Below are 18,412 nucleotides of genomic sequence, written 5' to 3' on the forward strand. Positions count from 1 at the left end.
GGTGATACTGGGAGGGTGGAGGGAAGGAGAGGGAGAAAGGGGAGCAGATTCAAGGATCTACATATAACCTCCTCCCTGGGGGACGGACAGTGGAGAAGTGGGTGAAGGGAGACGTCGGATGGTGTAAGATATGACAAAATAATAATAATTTTTAAATTATCAAGGGTTCCTGGGTTAGGGGGAAGCGGGAAGGGAGGAGAAAAATGAGGAGCTGATACCGAGGGCTCAAGAAGAAAGCAAAAGTTTTGAGAATGATGAGGGAAACAAATATACAGGAGTGCTTGACCCAATGGATGTATGTGTGGATTGTGGTAAGAGTTGTACAAGCCCCCAATAAAATGATTTAATTATTAACAACAACAAAAAAATGTTCCCCCTGATTGTGGCAGAACTATCCACAACAAAACTTTCTCCAATACCTGTGCTGTGGAGTCTCTTCTTCGTGTTGTACAGCCATGATTGATAGTCTTTCTTTTTTTTTTTTTCGCTTATTATCAGTTTTATTGACACAATTCACATCACATATGATTCAGTCGTGTAAACATATTTAAAGAGTTGTGCAATGGATTGTGATAAGAGTTGCACAAGCCCCCAATAAAAATGATTTTTAAAAATTTAATAATAAAAAATGTTTAAGTATTTTTTAAAAAGGGGTGCAATCATCACCAAAAGCAAATTCTATAACAATTTCTTCATCCTTGTACTCATTCTTCTTATTCTAAAAATCACTTTACTGGGGGCTCTTACAGCTCTTATCACCATCCAACCTATATCCATTGTGTCAAGCACATTAACACATAAGTTGCTATCATCATTTTCAAAACATTTCCTTTCTCCTTGAACTCTTGGTATCAGCTCCTCTTTTTTATTTCTCACCCTTTTTCATTCATGAACTCTTGATAATCTATAAATTATATATATAATTTGTAAATTATATATATAATTTGTAATATATATTATATATATATAATCTTACGCCAACCTCTGTCTCCCTTCACTCACTTTTCTGTTGTCCGTGCCCCTGGGAGGGGGTTGTATGTCAATCATTGGGATCGGTTCCCCCTTACTTCCCCCCTTTCCTAGTTCCCCCTTACTTCCCCCCTTTCCCTTACCGTCCTAGTATTGCTACTCTCATTATTAGTCCTGAGGGCCATTCTTTTCCAAATGATTCCACCACCATTGACAAACACTCAGTGCCCTTAAGCAAAAACTCTTCCTCCTTCACCCATGTTAACTGTTGGTCAGATTATTTTTTTCTGTTTCAGGAGTTTTCATGACATATCCTCCACTTCCAAAGTTGAATCGCTTTTTAAATGACTTGTATCGACATCATCATAATAAGTTCTAGTGCTCCCCCCATTTTCTTCTTTCTTATCCTCATTGTGATTAGCTCCCCATTTCCCCCCAACACCCTCAGGAGCCATTCATGTAGTCAGTGTCTCTGTAGATTTACCTGTCTTGGATTTCATATACAGAAAAACATTTTTAAGAAAAATTTATAACAGTCTTATTGGCACAATGCATAATAACATACAATTCAGTAGTTCAATCACATGAAGAGAAGTTGTACAATCATGACCTCAATCAGTTTTAGCACTTTTTCTTCTCTCTTGTCCTCACTGTTGTTAGCTCCCGATTTGTGTTCGTCCAGCAGACTAGAGCAACAAATCCAGGGAGACTCATAGGTGTATAAGAGAGAGTTTTACATCAAAGAGTAATTGTACAGTAATAAAATATTCCAGCCCAGTCTAGATCAAGTCCATAAATCCGGTATTAGCCCACATGTCCGAAACCAATCTATAACTTCCTCTTCAGACTCATGCGATACGTGCAGTGATGCTGAATGCAGGAGGGTCACAGGCCGGTGGGTGGAAAGTCTTATGGATCCAATGGGGTTGTAAGCAGCTCAGTGCTGGCAGGGGTCTCCATGTGGTTTCTCCAGCTCTGAGGTTCTGGCTGCCATCAGCCTGTCTCCATGTGGCTTGTCAACAAGAATGTCTGGTAGGCACTGAGCTTGTGTCCTGTCTCCAACAAGCTATTTATCTCCTTATCGCCTCCAAATGAGGTCATGAAGCTGTGATCTGATTGACTGACTAAACTCCACCCCTTCACCCTTAATCCTCTCAAAATGACAACAGATTATGTAACTACCCCCAGCCTCTCCTGCCAGACCCCAAGGAAACGTGAAAGCAGCTATGAGCTCTGTAGATTTACCTAGCCTGGATTTCATCTACAGAAAAAACATACAGAAACAAAACAAACAACACACACAAACAACAACAAATAACAATCCAGTGAAACGGAGATATACTGCAATAGAAAAGAGAGCAGAAAATACAAAAAAACAAAACCTAGAACAAATTTAAAATGGTTCTAAAGGGAGATCAAATAGCAAGGAGCTACATGCTCACCTCACGGCCTTTGCAGTCATTTGCTTTGCAATGCACTCTGCTCGGCTGTGAGGCTGTTCACACCCCTTGCCTGGGGTCAGAAGGAATTCACCGGAGGTTTAATCCATGGGTGTATTCCCCTGCACCCCCACTTTTTAAAAACAGAAACAACTTTTAAAGGGCTCAAAAGGGAGATCCAATGATAGGGTATCCCACCTGACCGTCTCTCCAGGGCGAAGGGTCTGAGGGCCCTCTAGTCCTTATCAAAAGGTCAACTTGATGTTATCAACTTGATGTTAAAGGTCAACTTGATGTTATCAACTTGATGTTAAAGGTCAACTTGATGTTATCTGACCACAGTTCAACAACACCCTCGCACTGCTTAAAAAGCAAAGGAAGATGAGCGTTTACAACATTCTTTTTTATAAAAAAAGCATTGATTTTTATTGTGAATTAAGGGCAGGTTTAGACATTGGATCATCAGTTTGGCAGCCAATAATCCGTCACACCTCCCAAGGGCTTGTCCTGTTTCCACAGTTTCCGCTCCCGTCTCTCTCTGGTTGGACTTCATCTTCTCCTTCATCCAAGAGAACCCACCTGTCTGGTCACCAAGTCACCAGCTGCTCCGTGTGAGCCAGACGAGGGTTTCTACTGGCACCAAGAGTTACCGTCTCAGAAGCTGTTCCTCAGGGGCGCTGTGAGTCAGTCAACATCGACTTGATGGCAGCGAGAAAGACCCTAGCCCATAGTTTCCCAAACACATTTGTCCTGCCCCCACCCTCCTTAAAGATACTCGGTACCAGCTTGACAACTAAAACCCTTGTATTATAAAGTGTAGGTATATGTTTTTGCAGCGTCCCCTGGATCGGTCAGCGTCCACCCAGCAAAGTATTGCCCACTTTGGGAAAACAAACTCAAAACACACTCAGTGGCACGAAATTGAGGCTGACTCACAGGACAGAGTAGAAGAATTCCCCAAACTGTGCCTCCTTATGGGAGTAGAAAGCCTCGTCTTTCTCCCATAAAGCAGCAGGTGGTTTTGAACTGGTGAACTTTGAGATAACAGCCTGATGCTTGAACCACTCTGCCATCAGGGCTCCTTTTGGAAAGCATGGCTCCCCTCCCTCCTTTTCCTGCCTGCCCCTGATGACTAGAGAAGTCTGTCTCTTTGGGTAGGTGAGCCTTTTCTTGATTCTATGTTGTCTTAATCACCGTGGTCTCCTATGAGATTTGTCCTTTTGTGCTTGGCTCCTTTCAGTTGCCGTCATACCCTCGGGTCGATCGTGTCCTGGGTGTTCCACAGATACTCTGTTATTCTCAGACGTGGCCTGGTTTTCCACGGGGTTGGGGCACCAGCGTTTATGTATGCATTCTTTCACTGATGGGTCTGTGGTTGGCGCTCTGGATAGAGAGAGATGATGTGGGTCGGATCTAATGACAAAGAAGTTGAATGGTAAAAACGTAAGCAGAGATCAAGAAACTCAAACCAACTGAAAAACGCCCTGTCATGCTGCTGATGCCAAGTCATAGCGACCCTACAGGACAGGGTAGAACTGCGCGGGGGTGGGGTGTGTATGTGTGGGTGTGTGGTGGGGTGTCTGAGACCTTTTGGAAGTAGAAAGCCTTCTCTTTCTCCCATGGGAGCTGCTTGTGGTTTCAAACGGCTGACCTTGTGGTTAGCATCCCAATGCATAAACACTCCGCAGCCAGGGCGTCTATGACTGAGGGATATTCAAATGGACCCATGTTGTATGACCCATGACCCCGCGCTTCTAAGAAACATCCATCGTTGGGGACCATTGAGGGGATTCCGACTCGGCGACATTGTTAGGCAGACTGGAATGGCCCCAGAGGGTTTCCTAGGCAGGAGCCTTTATAAAGGAGACCTGGCAGGTTTGCGTTGGGCTGCGAACGGCAGAATCAGCAGTTTGAAACAGCCAGCCACTCTCATCAAGAGTGACAGTCCCAGAAACCCCCCCAGGGGGCACTTCTGCCCTGTCCTAGAAGGCCCCTAGGAGGCAGAATCAACTCGGTGGCAGTGAAGGGAGTAGTGAGCTTTCATGGGCGCAGATCGCCAATTTGTTTTCCCATCCTCCAAAGAGCAGCTGGTGGATTCGAACCGCCGACCTTTGAGTGAGCATTCCAGAGTTTAGCCATTGTGGCTCCTTCATGAAAGATCTAGAATGGGTCCATGCACAAAGAGAGAGGCCGTCGGTTACCCGGGGTGGGGGTGGGGAAGAGGGGTGGGGGTGGGGAAGAGGAATGGGGAGGGTCTATTTTAGGTGCATGGGTGTTTCTGTCCCAGGTGATGAGGACGTTTGGGAAGTAAATGGTCGGGTGATGTGGGAATGAAAGGAAAGAAAGAAAAGGGGGGTGGGTGCAAAACAGAAAGAGCCTTTGGGTGCCTTCTGACGCTTGTGGGACATGGCATGCTTATTCCTCTGCTCAGCTTCTGGGTCACCTCTTGTTGCTGTGGGGCTGGGGACACGGCGCTGTCACACAGCCCTGTCCTTGCCCTCTCAGCTCACACAGTCCAGCCAAGAAGACCGATCTCACTCTGTCCAGGCAGGGAGACCCACGGCGGGCAGGGCCTTGGGTGAGTGGGTAGGGGCAGCCCAGGAGGTCTCCAGGGAGGGCTGAAGGAGGAGGAGAAGGGCCAGCTGAGCACAGGGACTTGAGGTTTGAAAGAAAGGGAGCCCCAAAGAGGTCATTTCTGTCTTGCTCCCAGTTCAGATTGTGGTGACTGGTGTATGGTTCGTAGACACCATTGAACTTGCTGCTGTCTGGTCAGTCAATTCCAACGCAGTGCAGACGGTTCAGAGAGGAGGCGGAATGGAAAGGGGAAGCCCCGGGAGGACACAGGATGTGGGGTCATGATCGCAGTGGGTGAGTTGAATCAGCATGTGTACCAGCAGTTGACTGGAGAAACTCAGGATCTGCCAACCTTGACCTCATTCACAATCAAAAGGTCTCTCTCTCTGTCTATATTTATTATATTTACGTATATATCACCGAACGATTGCTTCTTCCAGAGCACCTTGTCCCGTTGTTGTTGTTAGTCCAACAGACATCCTCTGGAGCGGTCACAGTTGTAAAGAGGTACAGCCCTCCGAAACTCCCAGGGCCAGTTCTGCCCTGGCCTCGCGGGTCACCATGAGTTTGTTGGCGGACTTGATGGCAGGGAGTGAGTCCAGTCTCCGGGATCTGGCTCTGGGAACTGCTGGGGACAGAGTGGAGAGGGAGGCAGCCCTGGCCCTGCGGGGCTCGCGACCCTTCCGGGGGAGGGTGGGGTCGATAAGGTTAAAATGCGGCACAATCTGAGATGGAGCAGCTAAATGCTTGGAGCATTGGGGAAATGTACCCAGGAACTGCACGGGGAGGTCTGTGAGCACACACAGGGGCGCCTGCCCTAGTCCGCGGCCAGGAATGGGCGAGTGACACCCCTTGGGTCCGCTCGGTCCCCGTCCAAGGCACCTGGAGACCTTATTCTTTTCTGTCCATCACAGCACCACGCCTGGCCAGAGAGGGGCTTCCTCACACACGCCATGGCTAGTTCGGGAAGCTTCTGTGGTCATTTCCCCACCTGCTGGCCACACTGGGAATAACATTTAGGAGTGGCCCAAGAGCCGCTGCACAGAGCAGGAACTGAGCTGAATGGAACCCAGATGTCTGGGGGTAAGGATGGGGTGAAGTGCGCGGCAGGGGTCTGGAGGCCACCAACAGCATGCCCTCCTGTCCAGTCCCTCCTCGAGAGCCAGGCCCAGCGGACCCGTAGGTTTTCAGGTAGGACACATGATTCGCCCTTGACCCTGGCTTGAGGCCACACGGTGGCAGCACGGAAATAAGGCCTGACGATCTGCTTCCACAAAGGACGCTGTGGAGTCACTTCCGACGTCTAGCAACCAACCCCCAGAGTAAAACCTCCCCAGGGAGCTTTCTAGGCCGCCAACTTCAGGGACACACCTTGGTCTGCTCCAGTGGGTTCTGTGTTAGGTTGGTAATCACAAGGTCAACAGTTCAAAACCACCAGTTGTTCCTCAGGAGGAAGATGTGGCTTTTCCACTTGCGTAAGCAGCCAAGCACATGTGTTCCTTTCCACAAAGGGAAAGCCCTGGGGTGGGGTGGGGGGGGGGAAGGCAATTCTCTGCCGCAGCCAGGTCACCATCAGCAGCAGAAGACGTCAGTCACAGCAGCCGCAGTCCCCCCACCCCATGAGTCTGCAGGGACAGGATTTCCACCCTATGGGGGTTTCCGGTGAGGAATGGGGAAGAGAGGGGAGAAGAGTGACTTAGCCACCCCAACCCCCTTCCTGCCCTGTGCTGGGTTGGAATCAGTACCCCCAGAGTCCATTAGCAGCTCGGAGGGCCGGCTCTTTCTTTGTCTTTGATTAATAAAAGATGGAGAAGAGAAGTGGTGATTATTTAATGAGGTTTCTCCTCGTCCAGAAGGAAGAGTCTTTGCAAACACAGGGCCCAAGGGAGCCGGCTAAGCAGTGGTTAAAAGCAGGGGCTTTGTGGGAGCTGAGCCAGCTCGGATGCTTCCCAGAAACGTGGGGGATGAGGCTGGCGTGGGTGGTGGGTGGGGTGTGTGCGGATGCAGCAGTCTCATGCACCCAGACCTTCTGTTCTTGTTCTGGAAGGTTGCCTTCAGAACTTAGCTCAGGCTCTCCTTAACTATCACAGTTGCCTCCCAAGGGGGCCAACCACACACTCCATAAAGAGCCCCAAACTGGGTCTCTCAAGACCCTCAAACCCGGTTTCCCAAGACACTGGCTTCCGGCAACCCTGAGTGTGACACAGCAGACTTTTTCTCCATGTGATGCTCGATGGCTGTTTCCCCCCCAGATAACCAGGCCTTTCTTCTGAGGGACTTCTGGTGGTGGGGGATGCAGGGTGTGAGAACTCACATGTCCAAGCATTTGCTTCCTAACCCAGCAGGTGGACCATTGGGAACCACCCAGGACTGCCACACCCGAGGCATTGGCTGCAGTTTGTGCTGGTTGGTTCTTAGGTGCCGTCCAGTGGTTTCTGACCCATTGCCACCCACTGGGCAATAGAAGTAAACACTGCCCGGCCCTACCCCATCCTCACAATTGTGCCACACCTGAGCCCAGCGCCGCAGCCACTGCGCCAATCCATCTCCTTGGAGGCCTTCCTCTTTGTCACTGCCCATCCACTGTGCCAAGCAGGACAGGGACTGGCGGTTAGCAGGGCAAAATCTGGCTCTGGGGGACCCAAAGGAGACAGTGCCTGTAAAATGCAGGTGGCCAAAGAACCTGGTTTGTTTTTTTAAAAAATAACTCTCCTCCTACAGTTGGTTATTGGCCCCCATGTTTCAGAGGGGCAAAACTGAGGCCTGGGGATGCCCGAGGAGGGGGTTCACGTGGGTGAAGCTCGGCAGAGCATGTGAAACTGGAAAGCCAGAGCCAGGACTGTCAGAGGCGCCCCGCCGTAGGGTTTCCAAGGGCTGACTCCGGGAAGCAGATCGCCAGGCCTTTCTTTCGAGGCACCTCAGGTTGCAAGCACAGCTTTACCCTTTCAGTTGCAACCAGCCAGAGGCTTGTTAAAGGCGGAAGCACCAGGTGGTTCAAGCTCGGTCTCATCCAATCCTCACCTCAGCCGGAGAAGCAGGCACTGTCATTACCCTGATTTTACAGACAGGAGCACCGGGGACCAGAGACGCCCGGGCTCACAGTTAGAATGGAGACTGAGGCAGGCGACTGGCCTGGACCTGAGCTTCTGTCTACTGTCCTGACCGGTTACCATACTGTGCTGCCCCACAGCCGGGAAAGGGTAAAAACGCCAGACTCCAAAGTCACTGCCATCGAGTCACTGCCGGCTCCCAGTCACCCTACAGAACCAGGTAGGCCTGCCCCTGTGTTTCGGAGACTGGGCACTGTTTTTGGCAGGTGGTTTCAAACTGTTGACCTTGAGGGGTACAGCCCAAGGTGTTATAGGCCATCAGGGCTCAGGAGAGGGGAGGGAAGTGGCAGATAAAAGGGCTATGAAGCTGAGGCCCTGAAGGGGCTCTCCTCATGCCAATATCAGGGGATCCCCCCGCCCCCCCCCCCACTTGGTATGGCTCAAGATCAGCTGGTGAGGCTTCATTCCTTCTTGTTGTCCCGGCCCCACTCTACAGCACTCAGCCCCGCCCCATAACTCCCGGCCCCGCCTCATGACTCCCTGCCCTGCCCTATAGAGCCTTGGCCCTTCCCACCACTCCCGGCCCCGCCCACAGCGCCTTGGCCTGCTGGGTTTCTCTATTTGTCTGAGTTCAAGGCCAGGCGAATGAAGGAAGTTGTTTGGCATTGTGGCATTCTTTGGTGAGTCTCTGTGGTCTCTTGAGCAGCTGGGCCCGTGAGAGGCTCAAAGATTAATCCTTCATTGCCCACCTAAGGCAGGCAGAGCAATGTGTAGGGGCAGGGCGTGGCCAGGCATCTGACACAGCCCGCCCCCCCTCCGTGGCAGCACCCCTGGGCTGGGGGTCTGTCTTCCCATTCCCCTGACCACCCGGAGGTTTATGACCATTCCTGTGTTTGCCACTCTGGTGGAGAAAGTAGGGCCCCAGACACCCCCAGGGGAGGTTCTCCCATCTCCCAGGCTCCACGTGATCCAGAATTGACTGGGTGGCAGTGGGTCTGGTTGGGTCTTGGAACCCTGGTGGCGCGGACGTTAAGTGCTCTACTGCTCGCCCAACCCGCCCACCGAGCAGAGGCAGAAAGACGTGGTTGCAGGTTTTCATCGTCAGGGGCGGTTGCGCTGGCCCTGACCTCTCGCAGCAGCACGGAACACTGTTGGCCCAGCCGCTTCCTCACAGTGGCTCTTGTGTTTTCGTCCACTGCTGACCCTCTACTTTTCTGAGCACAATGTCATTTTCCCAGGATTGGGCGCCCCCCTCCTGCTAACATCCAGAGTCCATCAGAGAGCATATCTCACCATCCTGGCTTCCAGGGAACATTCTAGCTATACTTGGAGCCAGGTCTATTCTTCTCCTGCAGTCCACATAAAATGTGCTCAGTATTCCTCACCAATGCCATCATTCCAATGCAGCGATTCCCTGTCCTTCCTTACTACAGCCTGGGGTACCCACCCTCTGGAGGAGCTCAGTCTACTCTGTCCTACAGGGGCCCTAATGAGAGGGACTCGGCAGTTCTTTTTTAAAGGGGTCACCAAGACTGCTGGCAAAGAATATTGAAAGTACCATGAGCTGACAGAAGGACAAACAAATCCATCTGGAGGGACATGCAGCCGGAATGTTCCTTAGAAATGATGGCGACTCTGTCTCACTTCACTTTAGACAGGTTATCAGGAAAGACAGTCCCTGGAGAAGGACCATCACATGGTGTGAGGGTCGCGACTGACTCCATGGTGGAGTCTGTACCAACACTGGACAGGGCTGATTCTGCATCAGTGAACAGCACCCCCTTGCTTGAAGCAGCCTGTCGGGGCTGCCCAGGATGCCATGTTCTCTGCTGCTCCCACCCTACCCCATGGCTGCTCCCTGCCTTCCACTCAGTCTCGTCCCTTCCTGACTGGGGCCAGCCCTGCTCTTGGGCTGCAGGCCTACTGGGCCTCCAGTCTTCTCCCCATGCACTCCCTGGAATGAGTGCCCCCAGCCCATGACCACCACCAGCCAGGAAGCACCCTGTCGAGCAGGAGAGGAGAGGGCAGCCTTCCATGGACCAGTGTCTGACCCACCCAAGACAAGAGGGGTGGAGCCAAGTCAGGTAGTCACTGTATTTTATTGGAAAACATTGATATATCTTTTTCTTCACAGCTTGAACTGAACACAATATTGCCCGGTTTAAAAAAAAAAAAGGAAACAAAACAAAATCAAGAAGAAAAACAAACCCCAAACATTGGAAACATCCGTAGCCTCCTGCCTACCTGCTCCTGTCTGCAGCACAAGGCTGCTCTCTCACTAGGGCCCCTTCTGCCCCTCCCTCGGAGGCCAGGGCCAGCAGGTGAAGGAGGGGATTTGAAAAGCTGAGCAGGTCCCAGGAAAAGCCACTTGATTGAACTGGGCAGTGGGGATGGGGGGGATCGGGTGGGATGGGGTCGATGAAATGAACCGAAGGCAAAGAAGTAAAAATCAAAAGAACAGAAAACCTCAAGAAAACAGAAACAACCCAGACGACTGAACTGCCACACTGACTTACTTGTCCCAGAGGCGAGAGTCAGAAGCAAGGTCACGGATCATGCTCTCCGCTGGGGGGTGGGGTGGGGTGGGGGTGGAGGGGGCAGGCAGGGGGGCCAGGAAGAGGAGGGCACAGATGGGACAGGGCCACTAGGTCACCAGGGTCAAGTAGGAGGTGCCCGCAGGCCCCGGGGGCAGGGGCTGCCCCTGGATGTCCTGTCCTTATTGAAGGTCCTGTCTCTGGAAGCTTGGTGGGGGGTTCGCCTGCCCTCCCCCCACCTCTTGGCTAGCCCGTGTGGTTTAGGACAAAATGAAAACAGTTTGCAGGGGCATTAAAAGAGGGGGAGGGGGGATGAAAGGCATGCCGGCCCCTGACAGACCATCCAGCCCCACATCTCTGTAGAGCGGGACCCCAGGCAGGTGGGAGTGCAGGACTGGGGGTGGGTGGGGATGGGACGTTAGCACCAGGTATTTACACAAGAGCTCCAGGCTGCTTAGGGATTTGGGTGCGGCCACCCCTCAGCTGGGCCACAGAGGGCTAATCCTAGGTGGCCTGCGGGGGCTGAGCAGGGTCTGCGCTGCGCAGGCTGCGCGGGAGTCCCGCCTCGGAGCAGCTCCTCTAATGGAAGCCAACACCAATTCCGGACACCACCCCCCACACACCTGCCTTGCGACCCCTTCCGGGCCACACTCAGAGGACATGGCCACCCCGGTCCCCTTCCTCCACCCTCTGTCCCCCATTACCTTTCTGGGGGGTGACCCTGGCCCAGGAGGCTGCTCGGCTTTGCCTGTGGGCTTCCCAGGCTGTGGGGTGCCAGCAGCAGGGGCCTGTGCCCCTCCCCAGTAGTCCCCAGGACTGGGGTGGTCACCAGGACGGCATCCAAAAGGTGACAAGTGCAAAGGAGACAAACTGAAAGGTCGCCCAGGGCGGAGGGCAGGGGCTCTTCCCTAACAGGGTGTGGGGGAGGGGCAGGTGTGGCAGGCTCGGGGAGAGGCCAGGAGCAAAGGACAGCAAAAGGCAGGGGTGGGGGGCATAGAGGAGGGGGAGAAAGAGCAGTCATGCAGCTGGGACATATCTTTTGTTGCTTTATCAGACGCTCAGTCAGTCCCTTGGTGGCATCTGGAACCGGGTACTGGGGGGAGTGTTGAAGAGATAGGGCGCGCGCGAGGAGAGAGATTTGAGAGAAGGGGCATCGCCAGCTGCCCGGCCTTCACTTTGCAGTCATCATCTGTACGAACTCTGCAGGCGGAGGGACAAGAGGTGGTCCAGTCAGGGCGGGCGGGGCTGCCCAGGCCCCTCCAGGACCCCCGGTTGCCCTGGGGCCTCACCTTCATAATTGACCTGGCCATCGCCGTCTATGTCGGCCTCCCTGATCATCTCGTCCACCTCCTCGTCCGTTAGCTTCTCGCCCAGGTTTGTCATGACGTGGCGCAGTTCGGCGGCGCTGATGTACCCGTTCCCATCCTGCCGGGGTGGGGTGGGATGGGTGGGGGATGCGGGGAGCGGTGAGCTCTGCACTACCTGGGCTCATGGCCTCACCTGGGGAGGCGCCATCAGGCTGGGCCGTGTCCCCCGGGCCGCTCACCTTGTCAAAGACGCGGAAGGCCTCCCGGATCTCCTCCTCGCTGTCTGTGTCCTTCATTTTCCGTGCCATCATGGTCAGGAACTCCGGGAAGTCAATGGTCCCGTTCCCTGGGGGGCACAGGGAGAGGCAGGGGTCACACTGGTAGCCAGGGCCCTGCTCCCTGACCCCAGGCAGGCCCTGCAAGCTCACCATCAGCGTCCACCTCGTTGATCATGTCCTGCAGCTCGGCTTCCGTGGGGTTCTGCCCCAGCGACCGCATCACCGTGCCCAGCTCCTTGGTGGTGATGGTGCCATCGCCATCCTTGTCGAACAGGGAGAAGGCCTCCTTGAACTCTGCAGGGCAGAGAGTGGGGGCTCAGGGGGCTGCAGAAGGTGAGGAAGCCAGGCCCACCAGCCCTTCTCCATCATCCCCACTCCCAACTCAGCAGATAGCCCAGCCCAGCAAGACAGGGGACCCAGGGTGCTAGATGTCCCAACATTGTCTCATTCCCTCATACCACGGCCAGGCCACGTCTGGGAAGGGCCCCACGTGAATCCTGCAGTTCCATGTCATGCCTGGGGTTGGCCATTAGAGAAGCCAACAGAGGCACAAGAACCCCATGCTGGTCAAGAGCCAAGTCTTTGGCAGCCTCTGGGGTCAGGAGCAGGCCCACCTCTTGACCAGGGTCTCAGGGTACTAGTACACTCAGGGAGGGGAGGGGTACGTTGCCCCCAGACTGCCCCAGGGCATGGGTGTCGCTGCAGCCTGACCCAAATCCCCACTCCCTGCTGGCTCCTGGTTCCCAGAGCCGATGGGAGAGTCTGGTGCAGTGTGGGGGTACCAGCGGCAGAGCCAGAGCTGGTTGACTGCTGGTGCATGGGGGGTGAGGGTGGTGGTGGTGGAAAGGGCACAATGCCAAGCCAGGTGGCTGAGGTGCTGGGCCGTGTTGTTTGCCGACCAGGGGGAGCAGCCCGGGGCACCACCTGCTTCCTGGCCAGCCTGGGGCCCTCAGAGAGCAGGTGCCCAGCAGCCTCCTGGCGGGCGTGGGGGCAGCACGAGAAGGAAGGGAGTGGTGGAGGGTTTGCTAATGAGGACAGGGTGAAAGGTGGGTGGGTGTGCCTTGGTGTGTGGGTCGCAGCTGTGACCCCGTATCTGGCCTGGGGAACTGGGAAGAAACTTTGGGGGATGGTCCCCATACTGAAGCCTGGTTGCTTTTGTGTGTTTGTGTGTGGGGGGGCAGGGGGCAGAGAGTAGGTCTATGGGGATGTTGAACTGCTCTTGAAACCAGGCCTTCCCTGGTGGGCCTTGGGGGGTGGGGTGGGGGGGTGGATAGAGGTGGGTAAGTCCATGCTCTCCTTGCTGGGCACAGACAAGGGGAGGCCTTGAACCACCTCTCCAGGTCCCCGTGGTGCTGCCTCCTAGCTGCAGCACCACATAGGAGCTGGTCTCTGCCCCAATCATCCGCATACTAGCTCCTTCCAGGTCTTTGGGGCAACAAAGCCTAATTCCATTGGCCGAGGGGAAGGGGAGCCCATTCCAGGTTCCTGGGGCTTAGTGGGTGGGACATAGACGATGGATCCCTGTTCCTTCAGCTACTCAGTTGAGAGAGTCAGGCACTGGGAGAGAGCAGCCACCAACCGAACTGAGTCCCCCCAAAGTCCAGGAGCACACGCCTAGGCTGGCCGGACAGGCAACAAGTATGGTTCTCAAAAAACACTGGGGGATGGAGACGCTCTGAAGGAGCTGCCAGGCAGAGGGCGGTTGCCCACATGGGGGCGGGGGTGGAGAGGGGTCAGAAAGGCCTTGCTTAGGGCGGAGACCTAAGGCCGAGCAAATAGGCGCTACCAACAATGGGGAGGCACAGGGCAGGGGCAGTGAGTGGGGGCCTGGGTCCTTGCTGCCAGGGAGGCAGGGGTCACCACCTGGCAGGGAGTGGGCCAGAGAGCCAGCTCATCTTGCCACCAATAAGCTGAGACCCAAGTGACCCAGGGCCAGAAGAGGACAGCCTCTGCCAGGACAGACGGCTTCCTCTACAGAGGTATCAGTATTCTGAGCAGGTGGAATGGTGCCAGGGGACAGGAGGGACACACAGGTGTCACTCCTGGGGAGAAGGCCGGGCTGGGCCAAAGTGGTCTTGGGGAGGCAGGGTGGGCTCACCTGCGATCTGCTCCTCGGTCAGCTGGTCAGCCTGCAAGAACCAGAAGGAGAGAGTTAGGGCCACCCCACTGCGGGAAAGGCTGGCTCCACAGGGTACCCTCTAGATGAACCAGGCCAGAGCCTGGTTCTTTTGAGCGCTGGGGGCGAGGGTGGGCCGGGCATGTAGGCCCGCCTGACAAAGCCACCCAGGCCCATGGGTGTACTGCTGCAGCAGGCAGCCGCAGAGACTGAAAGGGATGGGGGTGGGGGGCCGTGCTGATCAAGCAGTGCTAGTGCCTGTGTCCTCCCCAGCCACCTGGAGGCCCAAGGCCCAGGCAGGGCAGAGCCCCACTGGCCCAGACCCTGAGCTGCTCTGAGGGCCTGGGAGAAGCCGGTCAGCCGCTGGGCTCAGCCTCCCCTGGTTCAGGGACACAGGCTTAGGTGCAGGCCACCACTGGCGGGAGGGACGACGCATGTCAGGGAGGGGACTGCAGCAGTGGCAAAGGCTGCAGGACAGATGCCAGTGTGCCCAGCACGCTGCAGTGTTTAACTCTTTCCAGCCCAAGCTGCATGCGTGCAGCTGCATGGTGCCTGGGACGCAGTCATGGAGAGGCCTCCTAACCGATGATGAGCCAGAACCCTTCGTGGGCCGCAGCCCAACATGTCGCCTGCAGCAGCCAAGAGGAGGCTTGTCCTTGGTGTCGGCAGGTGCTGCCTAGAGGGCGCCTGGTGCCCCCTGAACCCTGGGGGTGCACTTGCCCCTGCTCCTCTTCTTCCACTTTCTAATTAGGGGGAGGGGACTGCAGGGTCTGGTGGGGGGGCACATGGGACTTTCAAGTCAAAATCAGATGCCTACTATCCTGTGTGTCTGCATGAATCTAAGCTGCCCTGTGCAGTTGCCCTGTGCCAACCCCCTACTCAGCCCGCCTGTGGACCCCTCTGACCCACCACTGGCTGCAGTGTGTCTTATCTCACCTCTCCCCTGGAGGGAAATGGAACTTGAACCAGGCCCCACAGAGGCTGACCCAGAGGGACATCAAAGAGATGATGGCCATGGAGGGGAAGAAGGAAGGTGGAGGTGGGGAGGCCAGAGGGCACATCGGAGGTCCAGTGAGGAGAGCTCCCCATTGCCTTCCAGAAGACCAAGTGGCCCTGGTTCCCACAGGGCAGGAAGCTTGGTCCTGCCACCCCGGAAGCTGCATGGTAAACATGAGACGCCCATCCACTGACTCCCAGACCCTCCCCAGTTCCAGTTCCACTTCAGGGCAGCCCAGCTGGCTGCCTCAGTGGCTCTGCAGGCTGGGATGTGCCCCTCCCCCAAGGCTGCTGCAAACAGGCGTGGCTCTGCCAGCACTGCCTCAGGAGACCCTAGCCCCTGCTGCAGGGGTGCCTGAGAAACTGCCACCACGGAGGGAGCCTGGCTACAGACCCCAAGGCTGTCAGCAGCTTTCGCTCCCCAAACTGCCTCCACCCCACTTAGCTGGTCTCCTGCTTCCCTCTCCCTCCCTGAGAGGCTCCAGGGCGGAGCTGGAGCAACATCTTGGGGGTGGAGAGGCTATGATTTCAACCCAGCCAGCAAGGAGTGTTAGCTGAGACCAGAGACCAAGGCCAGGGCCCCTCACCCGGGCCAAGGAGGAGCCGCAGGGCACAGGCCAAAGTCCAAGGCTGGGCAACAAGACCCGGTCCCACCCACACCTGGCCAATTACACAGTGCAAAACTAGCCTACCTCCAAACTAGTGGTGGCTTTGAGAGGTGGGGGGCCCTTGGCTCAGGGCTGCCCAGAGCACAGTTCGGATGGGGGACACCATGGGGTGGTGGCAAGAGGAGCCGTCCTGTCTGGGTCAGCACGTCTGAGATCTGATACACATGGCGGCTGCCGGGCGGCCCCAGCCCTGCCAGGGGGGAGGCTGTGCCTGGCGGGGTGGTGGGTGGCGTTCTCGCCAAGTCCCAGCTGTGCCAGTCAACGTTCTCCCTGCAGACAGGGCACCCGGCAACAGAACAAGCGGCCCTAGGGCCAGTGATGGGGGTCCCTCAGGAGGTCCTGGGGGCTCAGGTGTGCGTCCTTCAGTGACATCATTTGGCACCAGCTACAAGTTGCGGAGCGTGGTGCTGGCAATGGTGAGAAAGCGGGCCTTCTCCCCTGCCCTGGGGAAGGGGCAGCAAGTGGTGAGGCTCTGGTCTCCCTCAAGCCAGGCTCTGTGACAGCACCCAAACTTGGACCCCCCCCCTCACTTTATGCAAGCTTCCCAAGCAGCTCCACCCACCTGCTCCCCCCCCCCCCCGCCCCTGCCTGAGGAGGAGGTGGGGGCTGGTCTTCCTGGGTGGTGGTGGGGGCTGATCTTCCTGGGTGGTGGTGGGGAGACATGGGGCTGGGGGCAGCACAGCCAGACTCCTTCAGGTCTCTGTGACCCCCTCCTGCCCCCAGATGAGCAGTCTTTATCCCCATCTTTCGGGCCAACTCCCACACCCACCGCCACACCTAGGCCCACCCTGGCTGCCATTCATTTTCCTTATCCCCCACCAACGTGCCCCCCAGCTAAAGTCTTCCCCCACCCATCACCAAGGGGAACCACCTCCTCCTGGTCCAAACACAACACGTTCCCCTCTCCCAAACCCCTCCTTCCTGGTGCAGCAGCCTTAACCCACCAGAAACCCCAGAACATTCTCTAGCTGTCCCCCCATCCTCCAATGCAGGGCAACCCCCCCACCCCATCTCCCTACTACCGACACAGCTTCCCCCAACCACCTCCACACCTAGATCCTTCCCAGGCCCGTCCCCCACCCCAGGCTCTTCCACCCCCTCACCTCTGCAGGGTTGGTTTTCGGGGAACCCCTTCCCTCCCCACACTCAAGGAGCTAATCTGCCGGAGTGAACCCTCACCCCCCCCATCCCTTCCTCTGCCCTCCCAAAGCCGGCTGGTCACCCCTTGGCACCCAGTCGCAGCACCTCGGCCTCCCTCGGCTCCCGGCATCAGGATTCCATAGCCCCTGCCCCCCCAAGGTTCCTGATATGCCCCCCTGGGGTTCACACACCACACCCTACACGCCGCATCATGGACTCCAAAGACCTCGATGGGGTCCAGACGCCCACTCTGCGGGTCCAGATGCGCCAGCCCGGGCTCAAACGCCTCCCTTCTGGGGGTACAGACACCCCATGCGGTGCTCAGTCACTTCTGGAAGCCCCCAAACCCTTCCTTGGGGGATCAAGACATCCTGCTCTGGGTTCAAATGCCGCCACAGGGCGTCTTTACGGGGCCCCAACTCCCCCTTGGGCCGGGAGCCCCCCAGGCTCGTGGGGCCCTAAGGGTTCCTATTCCGGGATCAGCCACCCGCGTTCTCGGGGGTCCTGTCCGCCTCGGTGGCCCTCACTTACCATGGCGAGGCCCGGGGTGTCCGGTGCGCGGGGATCAAGGCTCCTGTGGCGGCGGCAGCAGCTGCAGCAGCTCGAGCTCCGCCGCGCGTCCGCGCCTCCACACTCACTGCCCGCAGCGCGCGCCGCCGCCGCCGCTGCCCGCCCAACGGTCCCTCAACGGCCGCCGCGCGCGCCCCGCCTCGCCCGGCCCCGCCCCGCCCGGCCCGCGCACCACCGCACTGCGGCCCTCACAGATCCCTCCGCAGCCCGCTCCGCGCCGACGGCCCCGCGCACGCTTCGCCCCCCGCCCCCCAGAGGCCTCGCGGCTCCGGCTTTACCACGGGCCGTGCGCGCGCGCTCCCGCCACCGGACTACTTTCCGTCGCCGCGTGCCCCGCCCCCTGTGCCCGCTCCACGCTGCTCCCTGGCGGAGGGGCACGGCTCAGCGGAGCGTGACGCGTCCCTTTGAGAGCCGCGCCACGATTGGGCGAGGGCCGTATAGGAAATGAGAGCGCGGCGCCGATTGGTCCAGCCTTCCCTGCAATGCGTCAAACTGGGGCGAGCCACTGCGTGGCGGCGCTGGGGCAGCCTGCGATGTGTGGGTGCGTGGGGCTGCGAGGCGCAACGAGCTGGAGGGAGAAAGCTGCGTGCTTGGATATCGGTGGGATCGCCAGAGAGTGGCGGTGGGGCCGACAGGAGATACAGACGGACTCTTACCGTGCTCCCCTCTGAGAGGTGGACGGTGGTTCCATCCAAAATGCTGGGTTCCGGGAGCCCCGCCCGCAAGTGGCCTAGCATAAGGCATAGGCCAGGGCCCGGGCTTGCATAGTGG

At 56.6% G+C, this 18,412-nt stretch overlaps 1 protein-coding gene across 1 annotated transcript; it reads right to left on the reverse strand.

The window, feature by feature from the left end:
• Positions 1–10,112: 10,112 nt before the first annotated feature.
• Positions 10,113–17,768, reverse strand: CALM3 (calmodulin 3). Its single transcript, XM_075536307.1, has 6 exons — positions 17,603–17,768; positions 14,250–14,280; positions 12,302–12,445; positions 12,113–12,219; positions 11,856–11,991; positions 10,113–11,766 (listed from the first exon to the last, which is right to left on the reverse strand). Exons 1-6 carry the CDS (start codon positions 17,603–17,605, stop codon positions 11,738–11,740), a joined length of 450 nt encoding a protein of 149 aa, XP_075392422.1. The 5' UTR covers positions 17,606–17,768; the 3' UTR covers positions 10,113–11,737.
• Positions 17,769–18,412: the final 644 nt, after the last annotated feature.

Source organism: Tenrec ecaudatus, chromosome 18, assembly GCF_050624435.1.
Source record: "Tenrec ecaudatus isolate mTenEca1 chromosome 18, mTenEca1.hap1, whole genome shotgun sequence".
Lineage (NCBI taxonomy): Eukaryota > Metazoa > Chordata > Mammalia > Afrosoricida > Tenrecidae > Tenrec > Tenrec ecaudatus.

What these genes read in the sequence shown, in the direction of transcription:
- CALM3 (XM_075536307.1), bottom strand. An exon ending in CAACGAGGTGGACGCTGATG is followed by an intron (nt 12,220 to 12,301) that starts GTGAGCTTGCAG and finishes TGTGCCCCCCAG; the next exon opens with GGAACGGGACCATTGACTTC. An exon ending in CCTTCCGCGTCTTTGACAAG is followed by an intron (nt 11,992 to 12,112) that starts GTGAGCGGCCCG and finishes CCACCCCGGCAG; the next exon opens with GATGGGAACGGGTACATCAG.